The sequence below is a fragment of the Ochotona princeps genome, chromosome 15, assembly GCF_030435755.1.
Source record: "Ochotona princeps isolate mOchPri1 chromosome 15, mOchPri1.hap1, whole genome shotgun sequence".
NCBI classification, from domain to species: Eukaryota; Metazoa; Chordata; class Mammalia; order Lagomorpha; family Ochotonidae; genus Ochotona; species Ochotona princeps.
Window position 1 is genome coordinate 54553064 of NC_080846.1, and position 26646 is coordinate 54579709.

Below are 26646 nucleotides of genomic sequence, written 5' to 3' on the forward strand. Positions count from 1 at the left end.
ATGTTTTTGTGTTCTGTGTTAATTCATGTATTTTCAAATTATTCAATTTATCTGAAAGTCAGGGAGACACAGACAGAAGTCTATCAGCTGGCTCACTCCCCACATCTGCACAACAGCTAAGTGAGGGCAAGATCAAACCCAGGAGCTGGACACTTCATCTGAGTCTAGCAAGTGGGTGAAGGCAACACAATCACTTAAGCCATCCTCTGCTGCTTTCCCAAGGGCGTTAGCAGGGAGTTAGGCTGGAAGCAGAGCAGCGCTGCAGCACCCACCATGTACGAGAGCCAAATGCATTGTGGGACAGACTGGATCTGTCTGCTACATATACCAACATGCGCAGGAACTGGGGCTGGGGGCAGGCCTGTTGGGGGTGACTGGGGGTCACTCCGACTAGGCTTCTGTCCTTACTGGGTGTACTTGAGAGCCAAGAGTGTGGTGGGCAGGGTTAGGCTGGGCTGCAGCATCCTTCGGTTTGCATACGAGATGAGACTGGGGACACAACAGAACAGGTGTCTGCAACTACCAGTGTGTGTGTAGACTGATGCAGATGATGGACTGAGCCGGACCCCACACTAGCTGGCATACACAGGAGTCAGGTCTGGGGTAACCTCTGGTCAGGTTTCTTTAGGGACCCTTCCCCCAACTAGACTGCTGCACTAAAAATTCCAACCATGGGGAAAACCACAGGATCTGTGATCTGGCCATGGAGAGCATGTGTCCAAACTGGGCCTCCCCAATATTTGACAGCAAGTATCTGGGCGAGTGGAGACTATAATGTGCACTATGTCAGCCAATGGACCCTGGAGGGATTTCCTAAACCTTGGAACAATTAAACCAACAGTGTCTTAGATTATTGGAACCACTTAAACAGAACCCTTGGAACATTTCCACACTGGAGACTCTGTGATGATGTCAAGTGACCATCCCACATCCTCCAGGTACTAATGCGGTTTGGCTGCTATCAGCAACCCTCATCCCTTTTCTCCTTTCCTCCCCAAGATATAGGAAGGAAAAAAGGTCAGAAGCAATTGTCTAATTCCTCCATTCCCCATCCCTTCTCACCCTATCGGTGGTCCATGTGGGCGTGCATCCTTCTCAACTATGCAGACATCAACAAAAATAAAATAAGTATTTTAAAAATATTTTAAGGAAAAAAGGAGTGAACCTTCCTCAGTTGCTGAAGCCTGTGCAGTGGACAGCATGCCCAGATGCACATGGGGGACACGATGGATCACTGAGGCCTACAGATGATGTCTAGCACCATGGATGGCAGAATAAACTGGACAACTCTCCTGAACAAGTTTTGTTTTTTGTTTTTTTTTTTAAGATTTATTTATTTTTACTGCAAAGTCAGATATACAGAGAGGAGAAGAGACAGAGAGGAAGATCTTCCGTCCAATGATTCACTCCCCAGGTGGCCGAAACGGCTGGTGCTGCGTCGATCCGAAGCCAGGAACCAGGAACCTCTTTCAGGTCTCCCATACGGGTGCAGGGTCCCAAGGCTTTGGGCCGTCCTCCTCGACTGCTTTCCCAGGCCACAAGCAGGGAGCTGAATGGGAAGTGGAGCTGCCGGGATTAGAACCAGCGCCCATATGGGATCCTGGCATGTTCAAGACAAGGATTTTAGTCTCTAGGCCACCATGCCAGGCCTCCTGACCAAGTTTTGACAGCAGGTATCTGGGGAAGCAGAGATTCTATGGTGGGCTATGTCAGCCAAAGAAGCTTAGAGGGATTTCCTCAGTCTTGGAGCAACAAAAGAAACAGCATCTTAGAACTATCAAAACCACTTAAACAGTGCGCTCAGAACATGCTCCACACTGGGGACCCTAGGATGACATCAAGAGGCTGACCCCCATCCCTGGGTACTGATGTGCTTAGGCTCCTGCACACAGTGCTCTTCCTCTCTCTCCCCACTTCCCCGATACAAGAAGAATAGAAAGAAAATGGGAAGCAACTGTCTCATGTACTTCCCCTTCTTCGTCGATCCTCCCTCCCTAACTGGTGGTCCACATGGGTAAACATCCTTCTCTACTATGTAAACAACATCAAAAATAAAATAAATTCATATAATAGGAAGTAGAGCAGCCAGGAGTTGAGCCAGTGCCCATACGGGATGCCAGTGCCGCAGGAGGCAGCTTTACACGATATGCCAAGGTGCTGGCACCAGCACCTTTTTAAGATGTATACTCATCAACTGAAAAGCAGAATTAGAGAGACAAAGAGAAATCTTCCTATCGCTGGTTAACTCTGCAAATGCTCACATCAGTCAGGGCTTAGCTGGAACAAGCATTGTGGTATGGGATGTAGGCACCCCAAAAGTGGCTTAACTTGCTCTTTCATAATGCCCACACCTCGGGCAGCATTTTAATGGCCATACCAAATACCTGCCCCTGTGTTTCCACCTATTTAGGGTATTTGTAATTTCCCTCAGTAATGTTTTATAGTAATCCCATAACTTTAACTGTAAAATTATTTATCAGTATCTAAACAAATAAAGGTAGTAATTATAAATCAAGTCTCTTAGTTCTTTCTTTCAGATTCTAAAGAGACAATGGAAAGCAGAAACACTTCTTAAACCTAGTATCTGGGGAACAGGGATTTATTTTTTTTTCTCTGAGTTGGTATTTCACCCAGGTTTCTGTTTTATATTCTCCTGCTTCATGGGACACCTTGGCGGAGACTCTGGACCCAGCGAGGCTGCCCAGGTCCCACTGGTGTGGAACAGGCTTCAGGAAGAGGTACCTAAAATCCCTTTTCCAGGCCCTTTCTTTTTTCCAGAATTTGAGGAGGAAGAGCCGTGGGCGTGAGACTGTAAACAGAAGACAACAGAAGAAAAAGAACTAACTCCCAAATGTGCCCTGCACCTCACATCTGGCTGGGCTTGGGGCTGAGGTCCTGGCTTGCCACCCAAGTCACCAAGAGTCCTTTTCCAGCCCTGCACCTGTCCTCCAGGAGTTGGCAAAGCAGGCAAGGCAAGGCAGAATCATCCTATGGTCCTGACTCTAATCAGCTTCTGGGCACCCAACACACACTGCGTGCCTCCCTGAGGAAGCAACAGGCTTATTCCCCAGGATGAGCTCCTAGGGAGATGCCCCCATATGCCTTCTAGCCCACTGGGGGACCTGTAGGGGCAAATCTGGGAGCATGGGGGTCTGCCTCCTTTCCACAGGGTGTCAGATACTTGCTGAGGGGAGGAAAAGGAACGAGGTTTTCTACAGCACCTCAGGGATAACCAGGATGCTCTCTGGGCCTTCCCAACAACCCACTTCCTGAGCTCAATGTTTGGAGAACATAGTTCCATTCAGCTCCATGTGGCTTATGAGCCCTTCATGGCTCCCAACTTTCTTTCATGATTTTTTAGCTATCATTTTTGGCTTCCAGGCTACTCTCTTCTTCCAGTCTGCCTAATCTTATTTTTTTTAAAGATTTATTCATTTTATTACAGCCAGATATACACAGAGGAGGAGAGACAGAGAGGAAGATCTTCCGTCCAATGATTCACTCCCCAAGTGAGCCGCAATGGGCCAGTGCGCGCCGATCCGAAGCAGGAAACCTGGAACCTCTTCCGGGTCTCCCACGCAGATGCAGTGTCCCAATGCATTGGGCCGTCCTTAGCTGCTTTCCCAGGCCACAAGCAGGGAGCTGGATGGGAAGTGGAGCTGCCGGGATTAGAACCGGCGCCCATATGGGATCCCGGGGCTTTCAAGGTGGGGACTTTAGCCGCTAGGCCATGCCGCCGGGCCCATGCCTAATCCTATTTACCACTGATCCTCAGCCATGAACTTCTACAAACTCCATTAACAGTGAAGCTTTCCCACGTACAGGGAGAGCAACACAATTTCCCATAACACCGGTAAAACCTTACTATTGGGCTTGGGCAGTGCTCAACAAATTAATCCTATTAATCCTCTGTCCTGTGGTGCCAGCACACTATATGGGCACTGGTTCATGTCCTGGTTGCTCCACTTCCCATCCATCTCCCTACTTATGGCCTGGAAAAGCATTGGAGGATGGCCCAAGTCCTTGGGACCCTGCACCCGTATGAGAGACATAGAAGAGGATCCTGGCTCAGCTCTGGCCATTGTGGGCAATTGGGGAGTGAACCAGCATATGGAAGACTTCTCTCTCTCTCCGCTCTGTAAACATCTGCATCTCAAAGATAAATAAATCTTACAAAAAAAAAAAAAAAAAAAAAAGGTAGTCTGGGTGCCATGCCATAAGGATGCACGAGTGGTGACCCACGGGAGGAGGGGGAGTGGCTAGAAGGCCCTGAAAGGCAGTGCAGACTTCAAGGAGGACGGGCCTTCCAGGCTGGCTTTTTGAGAGCCAGAGGACTTTTGCAGGCTCTGAAGAGCACAGTAAAGGTGTACGGGAGTGTTTGGCTGTGCTGAGGGGGTTGTGTGGCACCATGGGACCCAGAAGGGCAGAAGGGTTCAATGTGGGACTGGAGGGGCCACTGGTGGCCATGCTGGGAACATGTTTGAGTAGCATGCACCACTCCCACTTTGAGTCTTGTCCTCTCTGCAGTCCGCACCCCAGGAGGCACACTGTCCACTCTGTTCTCAGGCCTCTGACCTTTACTTTCCTCCCAGGTAACACCCACTCCTTCTGATTCTGAGCCCAATCTTGGTGGGGCCCCACTTGTGCCAGCTACAGACCTCAAGAATCACACCCTCTGAACAGGGCTCAGGCCCACATGGCTGAGGGGAAGCCAAAGCAGCGGAAAGTGCAAGGTGCTGCTGGGAAATCAGCAGCAAGGTAATCCCAAGTGAGTGGGATGTGGCACCCTCTCCTGCGCACTCCTACCGTGACCCCTGCCAGAAAAGTCACCTGCATCTCACTATTTTTTTTAAAGATTTATTTTTCTTACAAAGTCAGATATACAGAGAGGAGGAGAGACAGAGAGGAAGATCTTCCATCCGATGATTCACTCCCCAAGTGACTGCAACGGGCCGGTGCTGCGCCGATCCGATGCCAGGAACCAGGAACCTCTTCCGGGTCTCCCACACGGGTGCAGGGTCCCAATGCATTGGGCTGTCCTCAACTGCTTTCCCAGGCCACAAGCAGGGAGCTGGATGGGAAGTGGAGCTGCCGGGATTAGAACCGGCACCCATATGGGATCCCGGGGCTTTCAAGGCAAGGACTTTAGCCGCTAGGCCACACTGCATCACACATCTCACACAACATCTCACTATTTTCACTTAGAAAGGTTGGAGCTGCCAGAGACTGGATGACAAGGTGGACTGCATTGGGTAGGAATTAAAGACCCCACCACCCTCCTCCAAGGTACGGGGAGTCCTGGGATGTGTGGCATGCCTTGCCTTACAGGGAGTCCAAAGGCATGGGATTCCGTCCTAGCAGTTCAGGCTGGAGCAGCTGGACCAGTTCTGGGTCACTTCCAGCTTCAGGTATCACAGGCCTCGTCACTGAAACTCTCCACTATGGACAGAGATACAACCCGCACCTACTTAGAAAACAACAAAAGCAAGTTGTTCTTTATTTGAGAGACAGAGGATTCCAACCAATGGTTCATTTCCCAAGTACCCACAATGGCTGGTACTGGGCCCAAGCCAAATTACCATCTTGGGTAGAAGGAACCCAGTCATCGGAGCCCCGCCGGGTGTCTGTGTTAACGCTGGAGTCAGGAGCTGGAGCAGGGTGTCACACCCAGGTGCCCTAAGGGAGGACATGGACAACTCTGCTGCTAGGCTGAAGGTCTGCCCCAATCATACACATTTTTATATTTCCTAATTTATAGCTTTCAGGAGTACTAAAATTATATTCAAAGAGATATTTTACAATTTTTTTATTACTTGAAATACTTGTTTTATTTTCTTTGGACAGTTGTATTATTCATGTAAGGAACGTCCCACTAGCAAATCAGCATTATATAAATACGCTTTCCTTTAATGATGCATAAACTGATTTGGCTAATTTATTTTTTTGATTTAAAAATATTTTGTCTTGGGCCCGGCCGCGTGGCCTAGCGGCTAAAGTCCTCGCCTTGAAAGCCCCGGGATCCCATATGAGCGCCGGTTCTAATCCCGGCAGCTCCACTTCCCATCCAGCTCCCTGCTTGTGGCCTGGGAAAGCAGTTGAGGACAGCCCAATGCATTGGGACACTGCATCTGCGTGGGAGACCCGGAAGAGGTTGCTGGTTCCTGGCATCGGATCGGCGCAGCACTGGCCCGTTGCGGCTCACTTGGGGAGTGAATCATGAGACGGAAGATCTTCCTCTCTGTCTCTCCTCCTCTCTGTATATCTGACTTTGTAATAAAAATAAATCTTTAAAAAAATATTTTGTCTTATGATATAGTTGTTGTTTTTCTTTTTTTTACATTTTACAATTTTTAGAAGCCTTATTTATGGGGCTACTGCATTCTGTAGCCAGGGCACAAACAGGTGCCCTATGGGATGCTGGCACTTGCAGTTGGAGGACTAGCCACTTGAGCCATCATGCCAGCCCCAAGGATTTTTTTTTTTTTTTAAGTGGAGAAACTTGGGAAAACCCCCCTGGTGAGTCATAGCTCCCGCTGGTGAACACTTACATGGTCCAGGCCTGGAGATCGGAAAAGCTGGGCAAAGTAGCTCCAATGGCTGATGTGTGGGTGGGTAATGGAATGGGGTGCACCAAGCAGGGCCAAGCAAACCTTAGTTCACAAGCAAAAAAAGAAATCAGGATGGAGAACAAGTCGTGCTGAGTTAGGCTCTTACACCTACTGGTCTACGTGAGCCAGGGACGCTAAGTCACAGTGTCTAAGGCAGGGACCAGGACAGGTGAGGGGCTGTGTTGGAGCAACCACTGGCAGGTGTGCAATCTAAGGCTGGGAACAGGCCCAGTTGGGGAGTTAAGGGGACACCCTAGCTGGGTTGGGGTTCCCACTGAGGAGCGCAGGGGCTGGAGTGGGGGCTGCATTATGGTCTGGATATGGCTGCAGTTTCCCTTGGCACAAGTGTGGACTGGGACTGGACGCACCAAGCCGGGCTAGACTCCAACACCATCTAGTGCTCTGGAGGACCAGGGTAGATGTAGGATGGACTAGGCTCAATATCTGCCTCTACCGAACCATGTGTGAGCTGTGTTTGGGTATGGACAAGTCTTGGTTGGGCTGAAACATCCAACAATAAGAACCAGATTGGGTTGAAGGCCAGTCAGGAAAGGCCACTGTTCTTGCAAGGACAGGAGGTGAACTGAGTAGGGATGGCTAATGGACCCACTGGTATGCGCAAAATCTGGCACTGGGAGAGTTTCTGATGGAAGAGCCTAGGCAACTCCTCTGGCAGGACACAGACCCAGCAGGTAAGCACAAGAAGCATGATAGGGAACAGCCCAGAATAGGCCATGTGAAAGTACCTACTGGCATACATTTGGCACAGGTTGGTGGCACACCAGGCTGAACCAATTCACATCACCTACTGGCGAATCCGAGCACCAAAATGTCCCGTACAGCAGGATAGTCAAAGGGGGTCGCAACCACCTAGGAGAGAATGACTGGACAAGAGACACAAAGAATGGACAGCAAGACAGTAGGTCTGATCAAGCTGTCAGTGTATTGATTTCAACTGAGGGTTTTTATATTCTTCAATAACTAAGGCTCAGAGAGGAAAGGAGAAACTGGGACGCAAGCCATGGTCTCAAGACCGATTGTTCTTGAGCAGCCACCATATCAACAATAGTAACCATTATATTAATAATAGTGTAGGTAAAAGATGTTGGCAGGTACAGCATAAATCACAATCTAAAACAGTTGCTAGAAACAATTGAAGTGAAGTGTGTGATTAGTTGCATAGCCTCTTTCCCAAGCATCTAGCCAACTGGGGGTTTTCCACTGTCCCATAGGTCTATATTCAAAATGGCTTCAGTGTGGCTATAGTACATGGCTTCTGACACCAAAACAGAGTGTGGGTCAGGCCAGGTTTGGTCGCGACACAAACCAGTGCACATCATGGTATGCGAAGGTGAGGTGAGCGGTACCAGATGTGGCCGCAGTGCACAAACAGCATCTGTGAGAACCAGGGAGTGAGGGGCAAGGCCGGCAGGGGAGTGTGGGCTCCCCTGCTGGACAACCACTCCCACTGGAGAGTGTGAGTTGGGATGGGGACAGACCAGGCCAGGCAGGACTACAACATCTGTGGGCCTCATGTGAGCTAGATCAGGGAAAAGCCAGGTTGGGCTGACTGTTCTGACTGATGCAAGCAAAAATTAGGGTGGGTGAGAGTTGGTTGGCCTTTGCTGCAGCATCAGCTGGCAGAGGCTGGCACTGGGGGCTGAATCTGTCAAGTTGAACTCCGGAACCACCTGGACAGTGCATAATCTGGGAGTGGGAGTGTCCTAGTAGCAAAATAGTGGGCCCCTCCCTCTTGGGTTACCACTCCCACTGGAGAGCATGAAAGCCAGGACTGGGGCAGGGGTGGCTTGACAGAATGGCACCAACCAGCAAGTGTGTGGGCTGGATAGTGGGCCTGGTTGGGTTGAACTAGGCTTCAATGCCCATTGACACATATGAGAGCTGAATGCGATGTAAGACAGATTGGACTAGTCTGCTTTATATACTGGTAGCATGGGAACCAGGGCAGGGGGTGGGCCTGGTGGGGGTTAATGTGGGTCGCTCTGACTAGGCTGTAGCTCCCACTGGTTTATGTGGGGGCTGAGTGTGTACTGGGCAGAATCGGGCTGGACTGCAGCACCCATCGGTTTGTGTGCAAGACAGGGCTGGAAACAGAACCAACCCAGCAACTGCAACGAAAAGCTGATTGGGGCAATGGACTGTGCCGGGCCCTGTACTTGCAAGTACACACGAGAATCTGGTCTGGGATCACCTCAGAAAAAATTTATTTGGGGATCTCCCCAGTCAAACTGCCAGACTCGGAACCCTAACCATGAAGAGAAGCGCAGGTTCCATGGCCTGCCAGAGCCGAGCCTCCTCAGAGGCTTGGACTGAGCAGTGGAGAGCATGACCAGGTGCACATGGAGGATATGGCAGTCTATCGGAACCTGCAGAGGACACCTGGCACCACAACAGAGGACAGAACAAATCAATCAACTACCCCAGCCATATGTTGGCAGTGAAAAACCGGGCAAACGGAGAATCTAAGGTGGACTATATCTATTAGGGAATTATGCAGGGACCTCATCATGCTTGGAATGGCAAGATTGGCAGCAATTCATAACTACTGAACTATCAAAACCACTTGGGCCCGGCAGCGTGGCTTAGCGGCTAAAATCCTCACCTTGAACGCACCAGGATCCCATATGGGCGCCGGTTCTAATCCTGGCCCTGGCTTTAGACTTCCCATCCAGCTCCCTGCTTGTGGCCTGGGAAAGCAGTCGAGGATGGCCCAAAGCATTGGGACCCTGCACTCGTGTGGGAGACCCGGAAGAGGCTCCTGGTTCCCAGCTTCAGATTGGTGCAGCACTGGCCGTTGTGGCTCACTTGGGGAGCGAATCATTGGACGGAAGATCTTCCTCTCTGTCTCTCCTCCTCTCTGTACATTTGACTTTGTAATAAAAATAAATCAATAAATAAATCTTTTTAAAAAAACCACTTGAGCAAGACCCTCGGAGCGTGCCCCACATTGGGGACCTGGGATGGGTGGGAGACTGGGTGGGGCTTCTCCCTTTATATCTCCCTTTACCCTAGATAGCCCTTGAACCTTTGTACCCTAATTAATTATGTAAAAACTATAAAACAAACAAACAAACAAAAACCAGGGAGCTGAACGGGAAGCAGGGCTGCCGGTATTAGAACCAGCACCCATATGGGATCTCAGCATGTTCAAGACAAGAACTTTATTGCTAGACCACTACGCAGGGCCCCATGAAATTTTGTGTATTTTTTTAAGATTTATTTATTTTGATTGCAAAGTCAGATATACAAAGATTCACTTCCCAAGCAGTCTCAATGGCCGGAGCTGAGCTACTCTGAAGTTAGGAGCCACGAGCCAGGAGCTTCTTCCAGGTCTTCCATGTTAGTATAAGGTTCCAAGGCTTTAATCCATCCTCCACTGCTTCTCCGGACCACAGGTGGTGAGCTGGATAGGAAGCAGAGCAGTGGGGATTAGAACCGATGCCCAATAGAGGATGCTGGCACGTCCAAGGCAAGGACTTTAGCCACTAGGCTATTGCATCATGCCCATGGGTCTGCATTCCTTTTTTTCTCTAAAGATTTATTTATTTTTTATTGCAAAGTCAGATATACAGAGAGGAGGAGAGACAGAAAGAAAGATCTTCCATCCATTGATTCACTCCCCAAGTGACTGCAATGGACGGTGCTATGCGGATGTAAAGCCAGGAGCCAGGAACTTCCTCCAGGTCTCCCATGTGGGTGTAGGGTCCCAAGGTTTTGGGCTGTCCTCAACTGCTTTCCCGGGTCACAGCAGGGAGCTGGATGGGAAGTGGAGCTGCCAAGATTAGAACCGGTGCCCATATGAGATCCCGGCGCATTCAAGGCAAGGACTTTAGCCGCTAGGCCACAGCACCAGACCCAGGCCTGCATTCTTGTCAACTACATAAACAACATCGAAAATAAAATTAAGTAAAAGAGAAAAAACGAAGTGGCCCAGCCAGTGATGTAGTGGGTTAATCCTCAACCTGCCAGCAACAGTATCACATGCGGGTGCTGATTTGTGTCCCAGTTGCTCCCCTTTCAGTTCAGCTCCCTGCTTATGGGCTGAGAAAACAGCGAAGGGTCGTCCAAGTCCTTAGGCTTCTGCACCCACAGGGGCAACTAGGAAAAAGTTCCTGATTCCTGCCTTCAGACCAGCTCAGCTCCACCCATTGCAGCCATTTGGGAATTGAATCAACAAATGGAAGCCTTCTCTGTCTCTCCTTCTCTCTGGAAAATCTAGCTGCCTTTCAAATAAAAAATAAGTCTTAAAAAAATAATACAGGGCCCGGCAGCGTGGCCTAGCGGCTAAAGTCCTCACCTTGAATGCGCCAGGATCCCATATGGGTGCCGGTTCTAATCCCGGCAGCTCCACTTCCCATCCAGCTCCCTGCTTGTGGCCTGGGAAAGCAGTCGAGGATGGCCCAAAGCCTTGGGACCCTGCACCCGCGTGGGAGACCTGGAGGAGGTTCCTGGTTCCTGGCTTCAGATTGGTACAGCACTGGCCGTTGTGGTCACTTGGAGAGCAAATCATTGGACGGAAGATCTTCCTCTCTGTCTCTCCTCTCTGTACATTGGACTTTGTAATAAAAATAAAAATAAATCTTAAAAAAAAAGCTTTTACCAATGCAGATCATTTAAAAAAAAAAAAGATTTACTTACATATTTATTATTGGAAAGACAGATTTATAGAAAGGAGAGACAGAGAAAAAGATCCTGTGTCCACTGGTTCACTCCCCAAGTGGCCACAATGGCCAGAGCTGAGCTATGCTGATTCGGAGCTAGGAGCTTCTTCTGGGTTTGCCCCACAGGTGCAGGGTCCCAAGACCTTAGGCCGTCCTCGACTGCTTTCCCGGGCCATGGGCAGGGAGCTGGATGGGAAGTGGAGCAGCCGGGATACGAACCAGCACCCATATGGGATCCCGGCGCATTTAAGGTGAGGACTTCAGCAAGTAGACTATCACACCACAAGGTTTTATTGCAGAACCATGTCCACATGAGTGGGAAGGCCCGGCACTGTGGCTCAGTGGTTAAATCCTTGCCTTGCATGTGCCGGTTTGTTTCCTGTCTGTTCCACTTCCCATCCAGCTCCCTGCCTGTAGCCTGGGAAAGCAGTAGAGGACAGTTAAGGCCTTGGGACCCTGCATCCGTGTGGGAGACCTGGAAGAAGTTCCTAGCTCCTAGCTCCAGATCAGCAAAGCTCCAGTAATTGCGATCACTTGGGGAGTGAATCAACGAATGGAAAAATTTCCTTTCTATATATCTGACTTTGCAATAAAAAAAATAAAAATGTATTTCTGTATGTCTAATTTTGCAATAAAAATAAAACTAAATTTAAAAAAATTCATGATGGTTTCCCTAGTTTTGTGGTCTTTTTAGTTTTGCATGTATACCACCAATAAAAATAAATAAATCTTTTAAAAAAAAAAATCAAAGCATGCAGGGCCAGAAGTCCTGGTTCTGTTTTCTCTTTAGGACCATTGGCTGCTTTCAGAAATCTGAGGCTCCGGGCCCGGCAGCGTGGCCTAGCGGCTAAAGTCCTCGCCTTGAAAGCCCTGGGATCCCATATGGGCACCGGTTCTAATCCCGGCAGCTCCACTTCCCATCCAGCTCCCTGCTTGTGGCCTGGGAAAGCAGTCGAGGATGGCCCAAAGCCTTGGGACCCTGCACCCACGTGGGAGACCCGGAAGAGATTCCTGGTTCCTGGCTTCAGATTGGCGCGTACTGGCTGTTGCGGCTCACTTGGGGAGTGAATCATCGGACAGAAGATCTTCCTCGCTGTCTCTCCTCCTCTGTGTATATCCGGCTTTCCAATAATAATAAAATCTTTAAAAAAAAAAAAAAAGAAATCTGAGGCTCCAACTCACCTTTAAAAGACGTACATATGTTTATTGCAAAGGCAGATTCACGGCGAGGGGGAGAGACAGAGAAAGATCCTCCATCTGCTGACTCACTCCCCAAGTAGCTCCAATGACTGGAGCTGTGCTCCCCATGGAGCAGTAGGCACCTGTGGCACCTATAAGGCTGCCTGGTCATCCTGTATAGGCACTGGGTTTGATACAGCTGCTCCACTTTTGGTACTGCGGACAAGCCGATGTGACTTCTGTCACTGTCTGTCCTTTGCCTTTCAAATAAAATAAATGGGAAAAAATCTTTTTTTTTTTGAAGGTAGCAATAAAAAAACTTTTAATGATTATATTAGTTTCTTAAGTCCTGCCAAAACAAATGACCATCCTTAGTAGCTTAAAACAACAGAAACTTGTTCACTCATAGAACCGCAAGACAGAAATCCTACCGGGTTTTCTTTCTGAAGACTGAGAAAACTCTATTCTGCGTGTCTCTGCAAGCTGATGGTAGGTGTTGGCAGTACTCGGCATGCCTGGGCTTGTAGAAATATTGTTCCCATATCTGTTACAGTCTTCACATGGCCTGTTCTTTGAGAACCTTTCCTTTCCAGCTCTTAGGAGGACAGATTTGGTGGCTCTGGTTTAAATGTGTCCTTCTTGGTTCACAAGTTAAAACTTGGTTCTTTGTGTGGCCAACATCAAGAAGTTAAAGAACCTGGACGTGGTGGGGCGTCAAATGAGGCAATGAGGTCACTGTGGGCACTGTCCCCAGAAGGGATTAACACTAGTGTCAAAAATGAATTAGGTCCCATGAGAATGGGTCATTATTTAACAGCAAGACTGGCCACTTTCCAGTCTCTGGCTTCTTGTCCTGCCATATGCTCTCTCCCTCTCTCATGTACCCCTGCCATGATGCCATCTGCATGTTGTGACACAGCCAAGGGAACCTATCAAAAATGCTGAACACATGGTGTCACCCCAACCTCAGACCTACAGCCTACCAAACTCACACCAGGGGACTGGCTCCATGGCTCAACAGACTCCACCTTCACGCATAGGCATCCCATAGGGGCGCTGGTTTGGGTCCTAGCTGCTCCAATTCTGACCCAGCCTACTGCTTATGGCCGGGGAAAGCAGCAAAGGATAGTCTGAGTGCTTGGGCTCCTTGTACCCATGTGGAAGACCCAAAAGAAGCTTCTAAATCCTGACTTTGGATTGACTCAGCTTCAGCTATTGCTGTCATCTAGCGAGTAAACCAGCAGATGGAAGATTCTTCTCTGTCTTTCCTTCTCTCTGTAAATCTGCCTTTCATATAAAAATATATAAATCTTTATATTGGAGCCCTGTACAGTAGCCTAGTGGCTAAAGTCCTGCCTTGCAACCACCAAGATCCCATATGGGCACCGGTTCTAATCCTGGAGGCCCGGCTTCCCATCCAGTTCTCTGCTTGTGGCTTGGGAAGGCAGCCTAAAGCCTTGGAACCCTGTAACTGCATGGGAGACCCGAATAAACTCCTGGCTCCTGATTGGTGTAGCTCTAGCCGTTGTAGCTGCTTGGGGAGTGAATCATCAATGGGCAAAGATCTTCCTCTCTGTCTCTCCTCCTCTCTGTATATCTGACTTTGTAGTAAAAATAAAATAAATCTTAAAAAAAAAAAAAAAAGGTGTGGTATTGTGACACAGCAAATTAAGCTGCTGGCTGCAGCGCTGGCACTCCGTATTGAAGAACCTAGATGTTTTCTGCCTTTTGTGATTCTGCCTTAATGGCTTGGCTGGGGGCTGTGTGAACTCCAGGCCTGATAATCTACATGACACCCAGCAGGACACCTGGCAGGTCACGTAGGCAGAGCACTCCTCAGGAAGGAGGTCCCTGGTGTTTGATAAGATCCACCACCCTATAGCTCATCGATTTGTACTTTTTGAAAGTTGCTTGCTTCAAATCCACCAATATAAGCCTCCTAAATCATCACTGTATAATTAATAGCCTAAATTGTATAAGAACACTGGGCTGTTCAACCGGGGGCTCTCTTGGTCTCTCTCTGGCTCTCCGTCCTCTCTCCTTTTTTGCCCTTCCTGAGGATCCTGCAGCAGCCTTGTCTGCGGCTGCCCTCCCCCTCCAGCCCTGCTGGGCTCGGGGAGGGGGCTGGGAGACCCAGGCTAACCTGAATAAACCACCTTTATGCCTCAGCACCGACTTCAGACTTGATGATTTTCTGGGGATTTCAAAATCCGGCACAACAGTATCAGCATACCAGTTCCAGGCCCAGCTCACACGGTCTTGATCTGGCTCCCTTCCGACACACCAGGAAAAGCAGCATTAGACAACCCCAGGATGTGAGGCCCTGCCTTCCACATTGGAGACTTCATGGAGTTCCACACTCCTGGCCTGGGCTTGGTCCAACCCTGGCCACCCTGGCCGCCCTGGCCAGCGAGGAGTCAACCAGTGCATGGAAGTTCTTCCTTTTTCTCCCTCCTCTGATTTTCAAGAAAATAAATAAAACAAATCTTAAATTACACTAAAAATAGGATTCTCTTCATGAAGAATGGGAGAAAGTGAGGTTAGAAAGGGCACCATGTTTTTTCTCAGGTACCCACAAAACATGCTTCCCAAGGAAAGATGTGGCAATACATAAAGGGATAAACTTAAACAAATACACAAATGAGGGGTGGGATTTTGGGGGGAATCCTAAATAAAATTAAATTAAAAATAAATAAATAAACAAATGTATAAAGTGATTTCAGACCCTATCAGCTGTGAACTAATAGGGTAATATGATAAAAAGTGGTGGGCATATGACAAATCTGACAAAATTTACCAACAGAATTGAATATATTAAAGATGATTCTAAGTGAATATTGACTTCCACTCACAAATGAGGCTCAAGAAAGATCATTAAGTCAAAAGATCATTCAGGCCAAAGCACTATGAATTAACAATGTTAGGACAGAATCCAGTCCTAGCTGACATCAACCCCAATCAAGCAGAATGCAAAATGGCACAGCAAACATAGACACCAGAATCAATACCAGTAATGAACACGTACACTAGCAGTTGATCCACCAAAAAATTCGTTCTACTTATTTATTTGTCTCAGTATTTTCTTGTGGAGCTGGGAAATGAATAGATACTTGGTGAATTTTGGTGTCTGAATCACAATGTGTAACCATAGCAACAGCCACTTTCGGCTTAGAATGGCAAGGGACAGTGAAGATGGGAGTGGCTGGAATCGCAACTCAAATAATTGCAGCCCTTGAAGGAGTCCAACAAAAGAAAAACCTGTATGTTACAGACACAAATAACTACTACCTGTTAAATACAAAGAAAATGCATGTAAATGTGATATACAGAGACCCATGTGAGTTTCAGCATGGATGATAACAAAATGTCAACCTGCCTTTTCAGGTACTAAGGAAGTAGCAAACGAAATCATACTTTCAGCTTTTCTGGCAATGGAGATATTAAGCCAGATTATCGGTGAAGTCTCTCTTTTTTTTAAAGATTTATTTTTATTACAAAGTCAGATATACAGAAGAGAGGAGAAGAGACAGAGAGGAAGATCTTCCGTCAGATGATTTACTGTGTAAGTGAGCCGCCGCTAGGCCACGGCCACGCTGCTGGGCCCTATAGCTGAAAGTCTTATAGTTCCCTTACTCCATGAACCCTGAAGTGTCACCAGGGAACTAAAAGGAACCCCAAACACTTCCTCATTCACAGCAGGGGAAATCCACAGATAACATGGCTGGCACAGCTATGCCTTCGGGCGGGCATCCAGGGAGCCCTTGCAGGCCTGCGGGAGCCTCTGCAGTGTGAGGCTGCGGTCCCTCAGCCAGGCAGGAGGAGGGAGGTGCCCGCTCCGAAATGGCTTTCATCCAGGGCAGACAGCAAAATGGAGTTCTGCAGACAGCCTCCCTAGCATGCATTCCCCCAGTTACGGAGAGCCAAGTACTATTTCTCAGCGCCGTTTCAAGAATAAGTAATACGTGACCACAACAACTCGAATATATTACTACCGCACCTAGCCAAGTTTGGAAAATGTAAACTGGGGTTTTGAGTCTTAAGACCTTGTAACAGAACTAAGAAACATTTTTTTTTTTTATTATTAAAAACCAACCAGAATTTCCAGAGGCATACATCCTTAAAAAATACACACACACACACACACACACACACACACACACACACAGAGGAAGATTGGCAATACAAACGAGATATTTATTACCAAACCTGAACTGGGTAATGAATGGGAGGACATTTTAGATGACTCGCCAGCAGCACGGGGTTTGGGCGAGGATGATTTAAAAGCCATGCTTTAGCTCTAACCTTCTTAAGGATTAGCAGCGTCCTTTACAGATTTTCCTGGCCTGGGGGTGGGGGAACGAGTCTGTCCACTCTAGCCAGGGCCTCCCGGCACTGAACTATAACCAACTGATCTATTATCTCGGTAGAAAGCCAAGCACCCTTTTTTTCCACAAGGAATCCATCCCTCCTGATGAAACCCCTCAGGATCAAACAGTTCTGTCCCCTCTGCACCCCTCAAGTTTCTCTTCACTTTTTCAGTTCGGCTACTGAACTCGACAGGTGTTTTTCCATCTCCCCTCACCTTAAAGAAAAAAAGCCCCAGGGGCTGTTCGTGAAGTTACTGGCTTAGGGCTTAAAAAAGAAACGAAAGAAAACAGGGCCTACTCGGCCTCCATGTTCCACGCTTGGGTCCCGCTTTCCCGGCATCGATCCTGCGTGTCTGGCATTAGGTGCCCTTTAGCTTGAGCACCAAGCCTTCGCAACGAACCAACACGTCCGTATGCAGCCTCCCACGGCCGGCGTCCTCCACGCCACGAACATGGAATGCACAGCCGGATCGTGCAGCTAACACAAAACCGCACAACTCAATGACAAACGGATCTCCAGGAGAAAAAACAAAGGGCTAACAGGCCCGGCCCGGCGCCTCAGCCCCCGCCGACCCTGGCCCGGCGAGCCAGTCCCTGCCGACCCCGGCCCGGCACCCCAGGCCCCGCAGACCACGGCCCCGCGCGCGTTCCCTGCAGCCGGTGCCGCAGAGGCGCGCGGGCGCACGGGGCTCTGCCCGGCCATGCGCGCAGGCCCCGCGGACCCCTGCCCGGAGCCCCATTCCCCGTCGACCCGGGCCAGGCGCCCCAGGCCCCGCCGACCCCGGCCCCGGGCGCGCTCCCTGCAGCCGGTGCCGCAGCCGTTGCCGCAGAGGCGCGCGGGCGCACGGGGCTCCGCCCAGCCAGGAGCGCGCGGGGACGCCAGGCGCCCGGCTCCGAGCCCGCCTCTGCGGATGCGGCCCGGCAGCCACCGAATGGCGTGCGGGCCCGAGGGCGGAGCCCGCCCGCCCCGCCCCGGCCACTACTTAAAGAGGCTCCGGAGCCGGACTCCGCCTCACTGCGTTACTTACCTCGACTCTTAGCTTGTCGAGGACGGTAACCGGGACCCGCCGCCAGTTCCCATCGCCTCGCTTTTGCCTGCTAACCCCGTAGCCACCATGGTGAGTGCGATAACCCTGCTCGGCACGGGAGGACGGAGCCCTGGGGCGGGCGAGGACTAGGGGCGGCCGGCGTCCAGCGGGTGGTCACTGAGGGTGTCGAGGGAGGCGCGGAGGAGACCCGGCTTGTGCGGGATGGCGAAGCCCCCGAGCGGGGAGGATGCCGCGCCCTGGGGCGAGCGCGAGTGGCGGGTGCGGAGCCGCCTTGGAGCACTGAGCCCGGGCACACGAGGCCAGTGGCGGGATCCCCTCCCCCCTCGCCCGCGTGCCTCGGCCTGCCGGACGCGCGCACTACCCCCCCACCGGCCATCACTTCCTCTTGGGCGCGAAGAGGCGGGGGCGGGAAGGCAGCGAGAGCCTGACGCGCATGCGCGACCGTTACCTTCCCGCCACTGCTCGGCGGGAAACGGCGCCCACTGCGGCGCATGCGCGCGGCGGCGCTGCGGTCTGGGTGCAGGGCGTGGCCCCGAGGCTTTGCAGCTAAGCTGATTAGAAATGGAGGATGCGGTGGGGAGGGGCTCTTTCACCATGTGCAGCTGTGTCTTCACACAGCTAAGCCCCGCCGCCTGTGAAGGCCCTCTGCCCCGCCTGGCTGCGTCAGCAGTTTGTGTGGCAGCAGGTGGTGGCGCTTAGAGATGGTAAACGGGGAGAAATCGGATCTTCACAGATGTGGGGCGCTGATAATCCGCTGCCTTGCTGGGCTGAGCCCGGCGCCTCCGGGCAGGGGAGGGACCCGGGCAGCTGCACGGGCACGCACACCCAAAACTGCTTGTTCATCTCCTGCCGCAGGACCACACCCTGGGCCTGTGGTCAGCCCTTTATCTTGGCACTGCCCACACTGGGGGGCGGGCACGAGGTGCACGGAGCCCTGGCCTCCCTCCAATGGTGCCCATGCCCAAGCAGGAAACTGTGACCTCTGTAAGGCCTGAAAGGGGGTTCCCAATTGTGGGTGAGAAGAGAAACTCATTCCGAGACGGGTAGCCATTGCGCTTTAAGGGGCTTTTAGACTACGTAATCAAGCTTGAAAATTATATTCTTTTGTCTCTCTCATCTCCCAATACCTCCACCCCGTTCCTGCCCCGCTAGAACAAACCTCCCAAAGTAAAAAAAAACAAAATTGTTTTGCATGGCTACCTACGCATTTGTTTTAAATTCCGAATTTTTCTCCCTCAGCGTGAGTGCATCTCCATCCACGTGGGCCAGGCTGGTGTCCAGATCGGCAATGCCTGCTGGGAGCTCTACTGCCTGGAACACGGCATCCAGCCCGATGGCCAGATGCCAAGTGACAAGACCATTGGGGGGGGAGACGACTCCTTCAACACCTTCTTCAGCGAGACCGGCGCTGGCAAGCACGTGCCCAGGGCCGTGTTTGTAGACCTGGAGCCCACGGTCATTGGTGAGCTGGCACTGGGTGTGGGGGTTTGGCCAGGAGGTCTGTGCCGGGGTGTCCCTGGTGCCGCAGGAAGGGGCGGGGTCCGTGACAGGTGGCCCATGTGCTTCCCTCTGCAGATGAAGTTCGCACTGGCACCTACCGCCAGCTCTTCCACCCTGAGCAGCTCATCACAGGCAAGGAAGATGCCGCCAATAACTATGCCCGCGGGCACTACACCATCGGCAAGGAGATCATTGACCTGGTCCTGGACCGCATCCGCAAGCTGGTATGATTACTCCCAATAATAAAGCACATTGAGGAGTCCACAGAAACATTTGAACTGAAATAAAGAGTTAGATGACTTTGCTTTTAAGATTCTTTAAAAAATCAGTTACGATGTGAATTGTCTGATACCATCTTATAAAAATTGAGGGTGTTTAAATTAAGACGTGTTGAGTAGTTCCAAGATCTACACTTTCGAAAAAGCATTTTTTTAAATGAAATCTCAATCCTTGAGATGTAGGAAGAAACTGCTTACTACGATGGTATCCCAAACAACAAAAGCTTCATCTTTTCTTCATTCCTCTCCTGACAGGCTGACCAGTGCACGGGGCTGCAGGGCTTCCTGGTTTTCCACAGCTTTGGTGGGGGGACCGGCTCTGGGTTCACCTCCCTGCTGATGGAACGCCTCTCTGTGGATTACGGCAAGAAGTCCAAGCTGGAGTTCTCCATCTACCCGGCCCCCCAGGTCTCCACAGCTGTGGTGGAGCCCTACAACTCCATCCTCACCACCCACACCACCCTGGAGCACTCTGACTGTGCCTTCATGGTGGACAACGAGGCCATCTATGACATCTGTCGTAGAAACCTCGACATTGAGCGCCCCACCTACACTAACCTGAACCGCCTCATCAGCCAGATCGTGTCCTCCATCACAGCCTCCCTGCGGTTTGACGGAGCCCTGAATGTTGACCTGACAGAGTTCCAGACCAACTTGGTGCCCTATCCCCGCATCCACTTCCCTCTGGCCACTTACGCCCCCGTCATCTCTGCTGAGAAAGCCTACCATGAACAGCTTTCTGTAGCAGAGATCACCAATGCGTGCTTTGAGCCGGCCAACCAGATGGTGAAATGTGACCCTCGCCACGGGAAATACATGGCTTGCTGCCTGCTGTACCGTGGCGACGTGGTTCCCAAAGATGTGAATGCTGCCATTGCCACCATCAAGACCAAGCGTAGCATCCAGTTTGTAGATTGGTGTCCCACTGGCTTTAAGGTTGGCATTAACTACCAGCCTCCCACTGTGGTGCCTGGTGGAGACCTGGCCAAGGTCCAGCGAGCTGTGTGCATGCTGAGCAACACCACAGCCATTGCCGAGGCCTGGGCTCGCCTGGACCACAAGTTTGACCTGATGTATGCCAAGCGTGCCTTTGTTCACTGGTACGTGGGTGAGGGCATGGAGGAGGGAGAGTTTTCTGAGGCTCGTGAGGACATGGCTGCCCTGGAGAAGGATTATGAGGAGGTGGGTGTTGATTCTGTGGAAGGAGAGGGTGAGGAGGAAGGAGAGGAATACTAGTTTTCTATTCCTTTTAGCCCCACAGTTTGTCATACTCACTGAACCTCAGCTTCCACATGAGCTGAGAGCCATTAGACTTTCCTGATGACATTGTCTTCGCTCAACTGTGATCATGTCTGTCTTTTCCATGTGTACCTGTAATACTGTCATCATGTCTGAAAATAAAGGCTTTAAAAAAAGTCTCCTGTGCTTTGTGACGATCTAAGTCATGCACACCTGGGGTATATTAGACAGTGACACCTACGGGCCTCCCTGTGTACATTACAGGGAAGGCAAAAGACCCACCATGCTTGTAACAATAGCCTACTCCAAATAATGAAGTGGTGGTTAATCTCTTCAGAGCACAATGGGGTCAATGCTAGTGTCTGAGTATATGGAGATGCCCTCTGGACACTGGGCAGTGTTACTTCAAAGGGTGAGCTCTATTGCCCAAGTCCTTGGGTTGTCACCTGTCTGGAGCGGTTGCACTATCCAAGAAGTGGCAACAAAAGGCTAGATGGTTCCACTGTTCGAAGCAGTTCACATGCTTTAAATGTGTTCAACTACATTTGAAGAACTGTTAGGGGAGCTATAGAAAACCGGAATTTGCCCTAGGGGAAAGATTACCAAGAGCACAGCTCAGGGCTATGCATGCCAATAGCTTGGGTAGGATTGGAGCAGTAGGCACTGGGTGAAGCAGTTAAGCTGCCTCGATGCTCTAAGCCTATCAGCTTCCTGCTGGTGCTCACCCTGGGAGGCATGGAGTAGCAGCTGCGTGCCATCCATGTGGGAGGCCGTCTCGAGTTCCAGATTATTGGCTTCCACTTCACTCAGCCCCAGCTACATGGTCTTTTGGGAAGTGAAGCACTGAATGGAGATTTCTAAAGGAAAATAAATTTTGCATTAAGTAACAGTGAAGGAGGCTATGCAGTTTTTCCAATTAGCTCATCTATCCTACAGAAGTACAGAAAATGGTTTGGCAGACATTTCAGAAATGTCTAGGCCCAGGACAGTGACAGGGCAAGAGGAAGGCAGGGTGACCTAGGGCTCAGTGGGGATTCGTTTCTCCATCAGTGCTGAACTGACCAAGGATGACTGCCTTGAATGATATGACATCCTCACTTCCCTGAAAAACAGGTGGAAAGGTGTTAAATCGGCCTGAGAAGCAGCAAACCACTGCCAAGCAGCTTGCTTTCCAGAAAGGTTCCCAGGTGGCCTAGGAGTGCATCTAGGCCAGCCTGTGTGTCAGGGTGCTTCTTCAGAGTTCAGGAGGCAGGCAGGACTGAGCAGCCAGATTCCCACATGTCTCGACTGCGCTTGTTTCATTGGTGGGAAGTAAAAGTGAGCACTCAGGGCCCGGCAGCGTGGCCTAGCGGCTAAAGTCCTCGCCTTGAAAGCCCCGGGATCCCATATGGGTGCCGGTTCTAATCCCGGCAGCTCCACTTCCCATCCAGCTCCCTGCTTGTGGCCTGGGAAAGCAGTCGAGGACAGCCCAATGCATTGGGACCCTGCACCCGCGTGGGAGACCTGGAAGAGGTTCCAGGTTCCCGGCTTCGGATCGGCACGCATCGGCCCGTTGCGGCTCACTTGGGGAGTGAATCATCGGATGGAAGATCTTCCTCTCTGTCTCTCCTCCTCTGTTTATATCTAGCTGTAATAAAATGAATAAATCTTTTAAAAAAAAAAAGTGAGCACTCATCCACAAGTCCTCACTGCTAAAAACCAAAGGAGAAGCTCTGGAGAAAATGTTGAGGCTCATCAATACCACCTCCAAGTTGTTCCATGCTGTGGTGGTGCAGCACGCTAAGCCGCCATTGGGGGTCTGGCATTTGTTGCAATGTGTTAAGCCTTTTCTTAAGATACATTTATTTTTATAATAAGGTCAGATAGATAGGAGGAGAGACAGGAAGATCTTCTATCCACTGATTTGCTCCCCAAGTGACCGCAAAATGATTAGAGCTGAGCTGATCTGAAGACAGGAGGCCAGGGACTGTTTCCTGGTCTGCCGCAAGGTATAGGGTCTCCAGACTTTGGACCCTCCTCTACTGCTTTCGCAGAGCACAAGTAGGGAGCTGGATGGGAAGTGGAGCAGCTGGGATAAAATCCAGTGCCCATATGAAATTCTGGGGCATGCAAGGCGAGGACTTTAGCCACTAGGCTACGGTGCTGAGCCCTGTATTAAGCCTTTTTACTTGCGGTGCCAGCATCCCATGCCAGAGCTCCAATTTGAGTCCCAGCTGCTCCGTTTCTGACCCAGCTCCCTGTTAGTTTACATGGGAAAGTAGTGGATGCTAGTTCAATTGTTTAGGCCCCACACACCTATGTGAGAAACCCAGATGGAGTTCCCATTTCCTGGCTCCTGGCTACAGCCCAGCCCAGCCCATACTGTTGGCCATTTAGGAATGAACCAAAAGATCTTCTCCCTCCACAATCACTTTACCTTTCAAATACATAAACACATAAAGGATTTTTTAAAAAAGATTTGTTTATTTTTATGGAAAGGTAGATATACAGAGAGGAGGAGAGACAGAGAGGAAGATCTTCCATCTGATGGTTCACTCCCCAAACAGCTGCAATGGCTGGAGCTGAGCCAATCTGAAGCCAGGAGCCAGGAGCTTCTTCTGGGTCTCCATGCAGGTACAGGGTCCCAAGGCCTTGGGCTGTTCTCGACTGCTGTCCCAGGCCATAAGCAGGGAGCCGGATGGGAAGTGGTGCTGCTGGGATTAGAACCGGTGCCCATATGGGATCCCGGCGAGTTTGAGGCGAGGGCTTTAGCTGTTAGGCTATCTCACTGGGCCACATAAAGGATTTTTTAAAGAAAAAGTCATGGACCAGGCACGGTAGCCTGGTGGCTACAACCCTGCCTTGCATCCACTGGGATCACATATGGGTACCAGTTCGTATCCCAGCTGCTCCACTTCCCATCCTGCTCCATGTTTGGGGTTTGGGAAAGCAGTAGAGAATGAACCAAAGCCTAGGAAGCCTGCCCTCACTTGGGAGACCAGGAAGAAGTTTCTGGCTCCTGACTTCAAATCGTTTCAGCTCTGACCACTTAGGGAGTGAATTGGCAGATGGAAGATCTCTCTGTACCTCCTTCTCTCTGTAAATCTGCCTTTCCAATAAAATAATAATAATGAATCTTATAAAAGGAAGAAAAATCACCACTGGGGACACACATCCGCTGTCAGGGTACTGGTTCAAGTTCGAACTCCTGACTCCTGGCTTTGGCCTGAAAGCTTTATGCAGTGAATCACAGGATAGCAGACCGACCTCTCTGTCTCTTTCTTTCCCTCACCATCACTATGCCTTTCAAATTAATTTAAGTGTTTCAGGCATGCGGGAGGGAAAGCATTTTACTTGTAAACATGGAACCTGTGAGTTTTGTATGTAATTTCCAATTCCTCTTGTATCTTGTCATTGTCAGTCTCCTATTATGCTGAATAATACTGACTGGCATGTTTATAAAGAATAAGATATTGCAGAAATAACAAAGTGTATGCTGTGGCTTCCAATCTGCCATTTTAATGGATCATGCAACCAGAGAAGCCAGGTCACGTGGGTGCGCTAGGAGGAAGCTGGATCAGAAGCGGGGATAGAATTCAACATAGGGCATTCCAACAACCTGCCCTTTAGAGGTTTTCCATTTTCCACTGTTGAAACCCAACTTTCAGTATTTCTGGTTGCCTTAAAGGTTTATTGATTTTCATTGGAAAGGCAGGTTTGCAGAGAGAAAGATCTTCCATCCCCTAGCTCACTTCCCAAATGGCCACAATGGCCGGAAGACAGGAGTCAAGAGCCTTCTCCGGATATCCCAAGTGGATGCAGGGTCCCAAGGACTTGGACCGTCCTCTGCTGCTTTCCCAGGCCATAAGCAGGGAGCTGGGTCAGAGGTAGAGCATCTGAGACACAAACTGGTACCCATGTGGGATGTCAGCATTTGAAGGTAGAGAATTAACCAGTTGAGGCATACTGGTGTCTCCCTGGTTACTTTATATATGTACACTGCTCAGGTCAAGGGAAACTCTGTTGAGGCCTTGGAGCTTGCAGGTGGATCAGCTGTCCCTGGGATGGGGCAGGCCTTTATTTGACCTTCTTCTTGGGACACAGGTTGGTGGTGTGGCTGCATGGTAGTCGATGGTGTGTGGGTACACACAGGTGTAGCACTTGTGGCAGATCATCTTGTGGCAGCTGTACTTCTGGGCGAGCTGGCACAGAGATGGCTCATGATGCCCCCTCACAGGCAGAGCCCCAGGTGCAGGGTGGACTGTTTTTGGATTTTGTAATCCTGACAGAGGTGGCTGTCCTCCAGCTGCCTGCTGGCAAACATCAGACGCTGCTGGTCGAGCAGATGGCCTCCTTGTGTTGGATTCTGGCCTTGACATTCTCGATGGTGCTGCTGGGCTCTACCTTGAGAGTGCTGGTCTTGCCCATGAGGGTCTTTCGTGAAGATCCACATTTTGGTGTCTGAGGGGCTGCTCGGCTGCTGTCACCAACTCGTTGAACTGCCTGGCTGAAGAGAAAGACGATCATGGAAGCTCTGGTTGCCTTTTAAGCTATCCTTTAGAATAGACATCTTGGGGCCCGGCCGCGTGGCCTAGCGGCTAAAGTCCTCGCCTTGAACACCCCGGGATCCCATATGGGCGCCGGTTCTAATCCCGGCAGCTCCACTTCCCATCCAGCTCCCTGCTTGTGGCCTGGGAAAGCAGTTGAGGACGGCCCAATGCATTGGGACCCTGCACCTGTGTGGGAGACCTGGAAGTGGTTCCAAGTTCCTGGCTTTTGGATCGGCGCAGCACCAGCCGTTGTGGCTCAGTTGGGGAGTGAATCGTCGGACGAAAGATCTTCCTCTCTGTCTCTCCTCCTCTGTGTATATCTGACTTTGTAATAAAATAAATAAATCTTTAAAAAAAAAAAAAAGAACAGACATCTCGGAGCAGGCATTTCATGCAATGCAGGAAGCCCATATCCCACGCTGGTCTGCCTGGGTTCAAACCCTGGCTGGACTCCAGACTCCATCTTCCTGCTAACGCATACCCTGTGAAACAGCAGGTGAGGCACCAAGTGCTCAGGTCCCTCACACCCTGGTGGGAGACGAGGACTGGGTTTCTGGATCCTAGCTTCAGCCAACCATGTCTTGGCATTTGAGGACATATGAAGACAAAACTGGAGGATGGGCCATCTGTCAATATGGCTTTACCTTCCTAGTAAATAGCAGGGGACAGGCACAGTGGTAAGGCCATCTGAGCCTCCACCTGTAGTACCAGCCATCCCCTAAGGGTGCCAGTTGTAGTCCCAGCTGTTTCACTTTTAATCCAGCTCTCTGCTTGTGGCCTGGAAAAGCAGTGGAGGATGGCCCAAGCCCTTGGACCCCTAAATTCACAGGAGAGACCCAGAAGAAGCTGCTGGCTGTCAGCTTCAGACTGGCTCAGCTCTGGCCATGGCAGGTGTGTGGAGAGTGAAACAGCAGATGAAGGATCACACTCTTTGGCTCCTCTTCTCTCTGAACCTCTGCCTTCTAAAAAACAAAAATTGAAAATCAATTAATTACTATTACGGGGTGTGAGAAATCATGCCAGTCAAATCTCAGATGTATTAAGGAACCTTTATTAACCAAGCTCAGTGATGGCAATGCTCACTAGAAGTTAGCAAAGGCAGTCACCATGGCAATCCCATCTGAACTGAGACCTGAGAGGAACAAATGATCATTACTGTGAAACCCATCCATTAAGCTGAAGACCTACGTCCCAGCTTCCCCAGCAATGAAATCG

The 26646-nt window shown here is 50.3% G+C and overlaps 1 protein-coding gene and 1 pseudogene across 1 annotated transcript; one reads left to right on the forward strand and one right to left on the reverse strand.

Annotated features, from left to right (window-relative positions):
• Positions 1–17799: 17799 nt before the first annotated feature.
• Positions 17800–20975, forward strand: TUBA1B (tubulin alpha 1b). The gene is made up of 4 exons (XM_058673772.1): positions 17800–17954; positions 19125–19347; positions 19461–19609; positions 19919–20975. The coding sequence occupies exons 1-4, from the start codon at positions 17952–17954 to the stop codon at positions 20897–20899; spliced, it is 1356 nt and encodes a 451-aa protein (XP_058529755.1). The 5' UTR covers positions 17800–17951; the 3' UTR covers positions 20900–20975.
• Positions 20976–24958: 3983 nt separating this feature from the next.
• LOC101530579 (ubiquitin-ribosomal protein eL40 fusion protein-like) lies at positions 24959–25408 on the reverse strand (annotated as a pseudogene).
• Between the last annotated feature and the right edge of the window lie 1238 nt (positions 25409–26646).

What these genes read in the sequence shown, in the direction of transcription:
- TUBA1B (XM_058673772.1), top strand. An exon ending in CCTGGAGCCCACGGTCATTG is followed by an intron (nt 19,348 to 19,460) that starts GTGAGCTGGCAC and finishes TTCCCTCTGCAG; the next exon opens with ATGAAGTTCGCACTGGCACC. An exon ending in TGGACCGCATCCGCAAGCTG is followed by an intron (nt 19,610 to 19,918) that starts GTATGATTACTC and finishes CTCTCCTGACAG; the next exon opens with GCTGACCAGTGCACGGGGCT.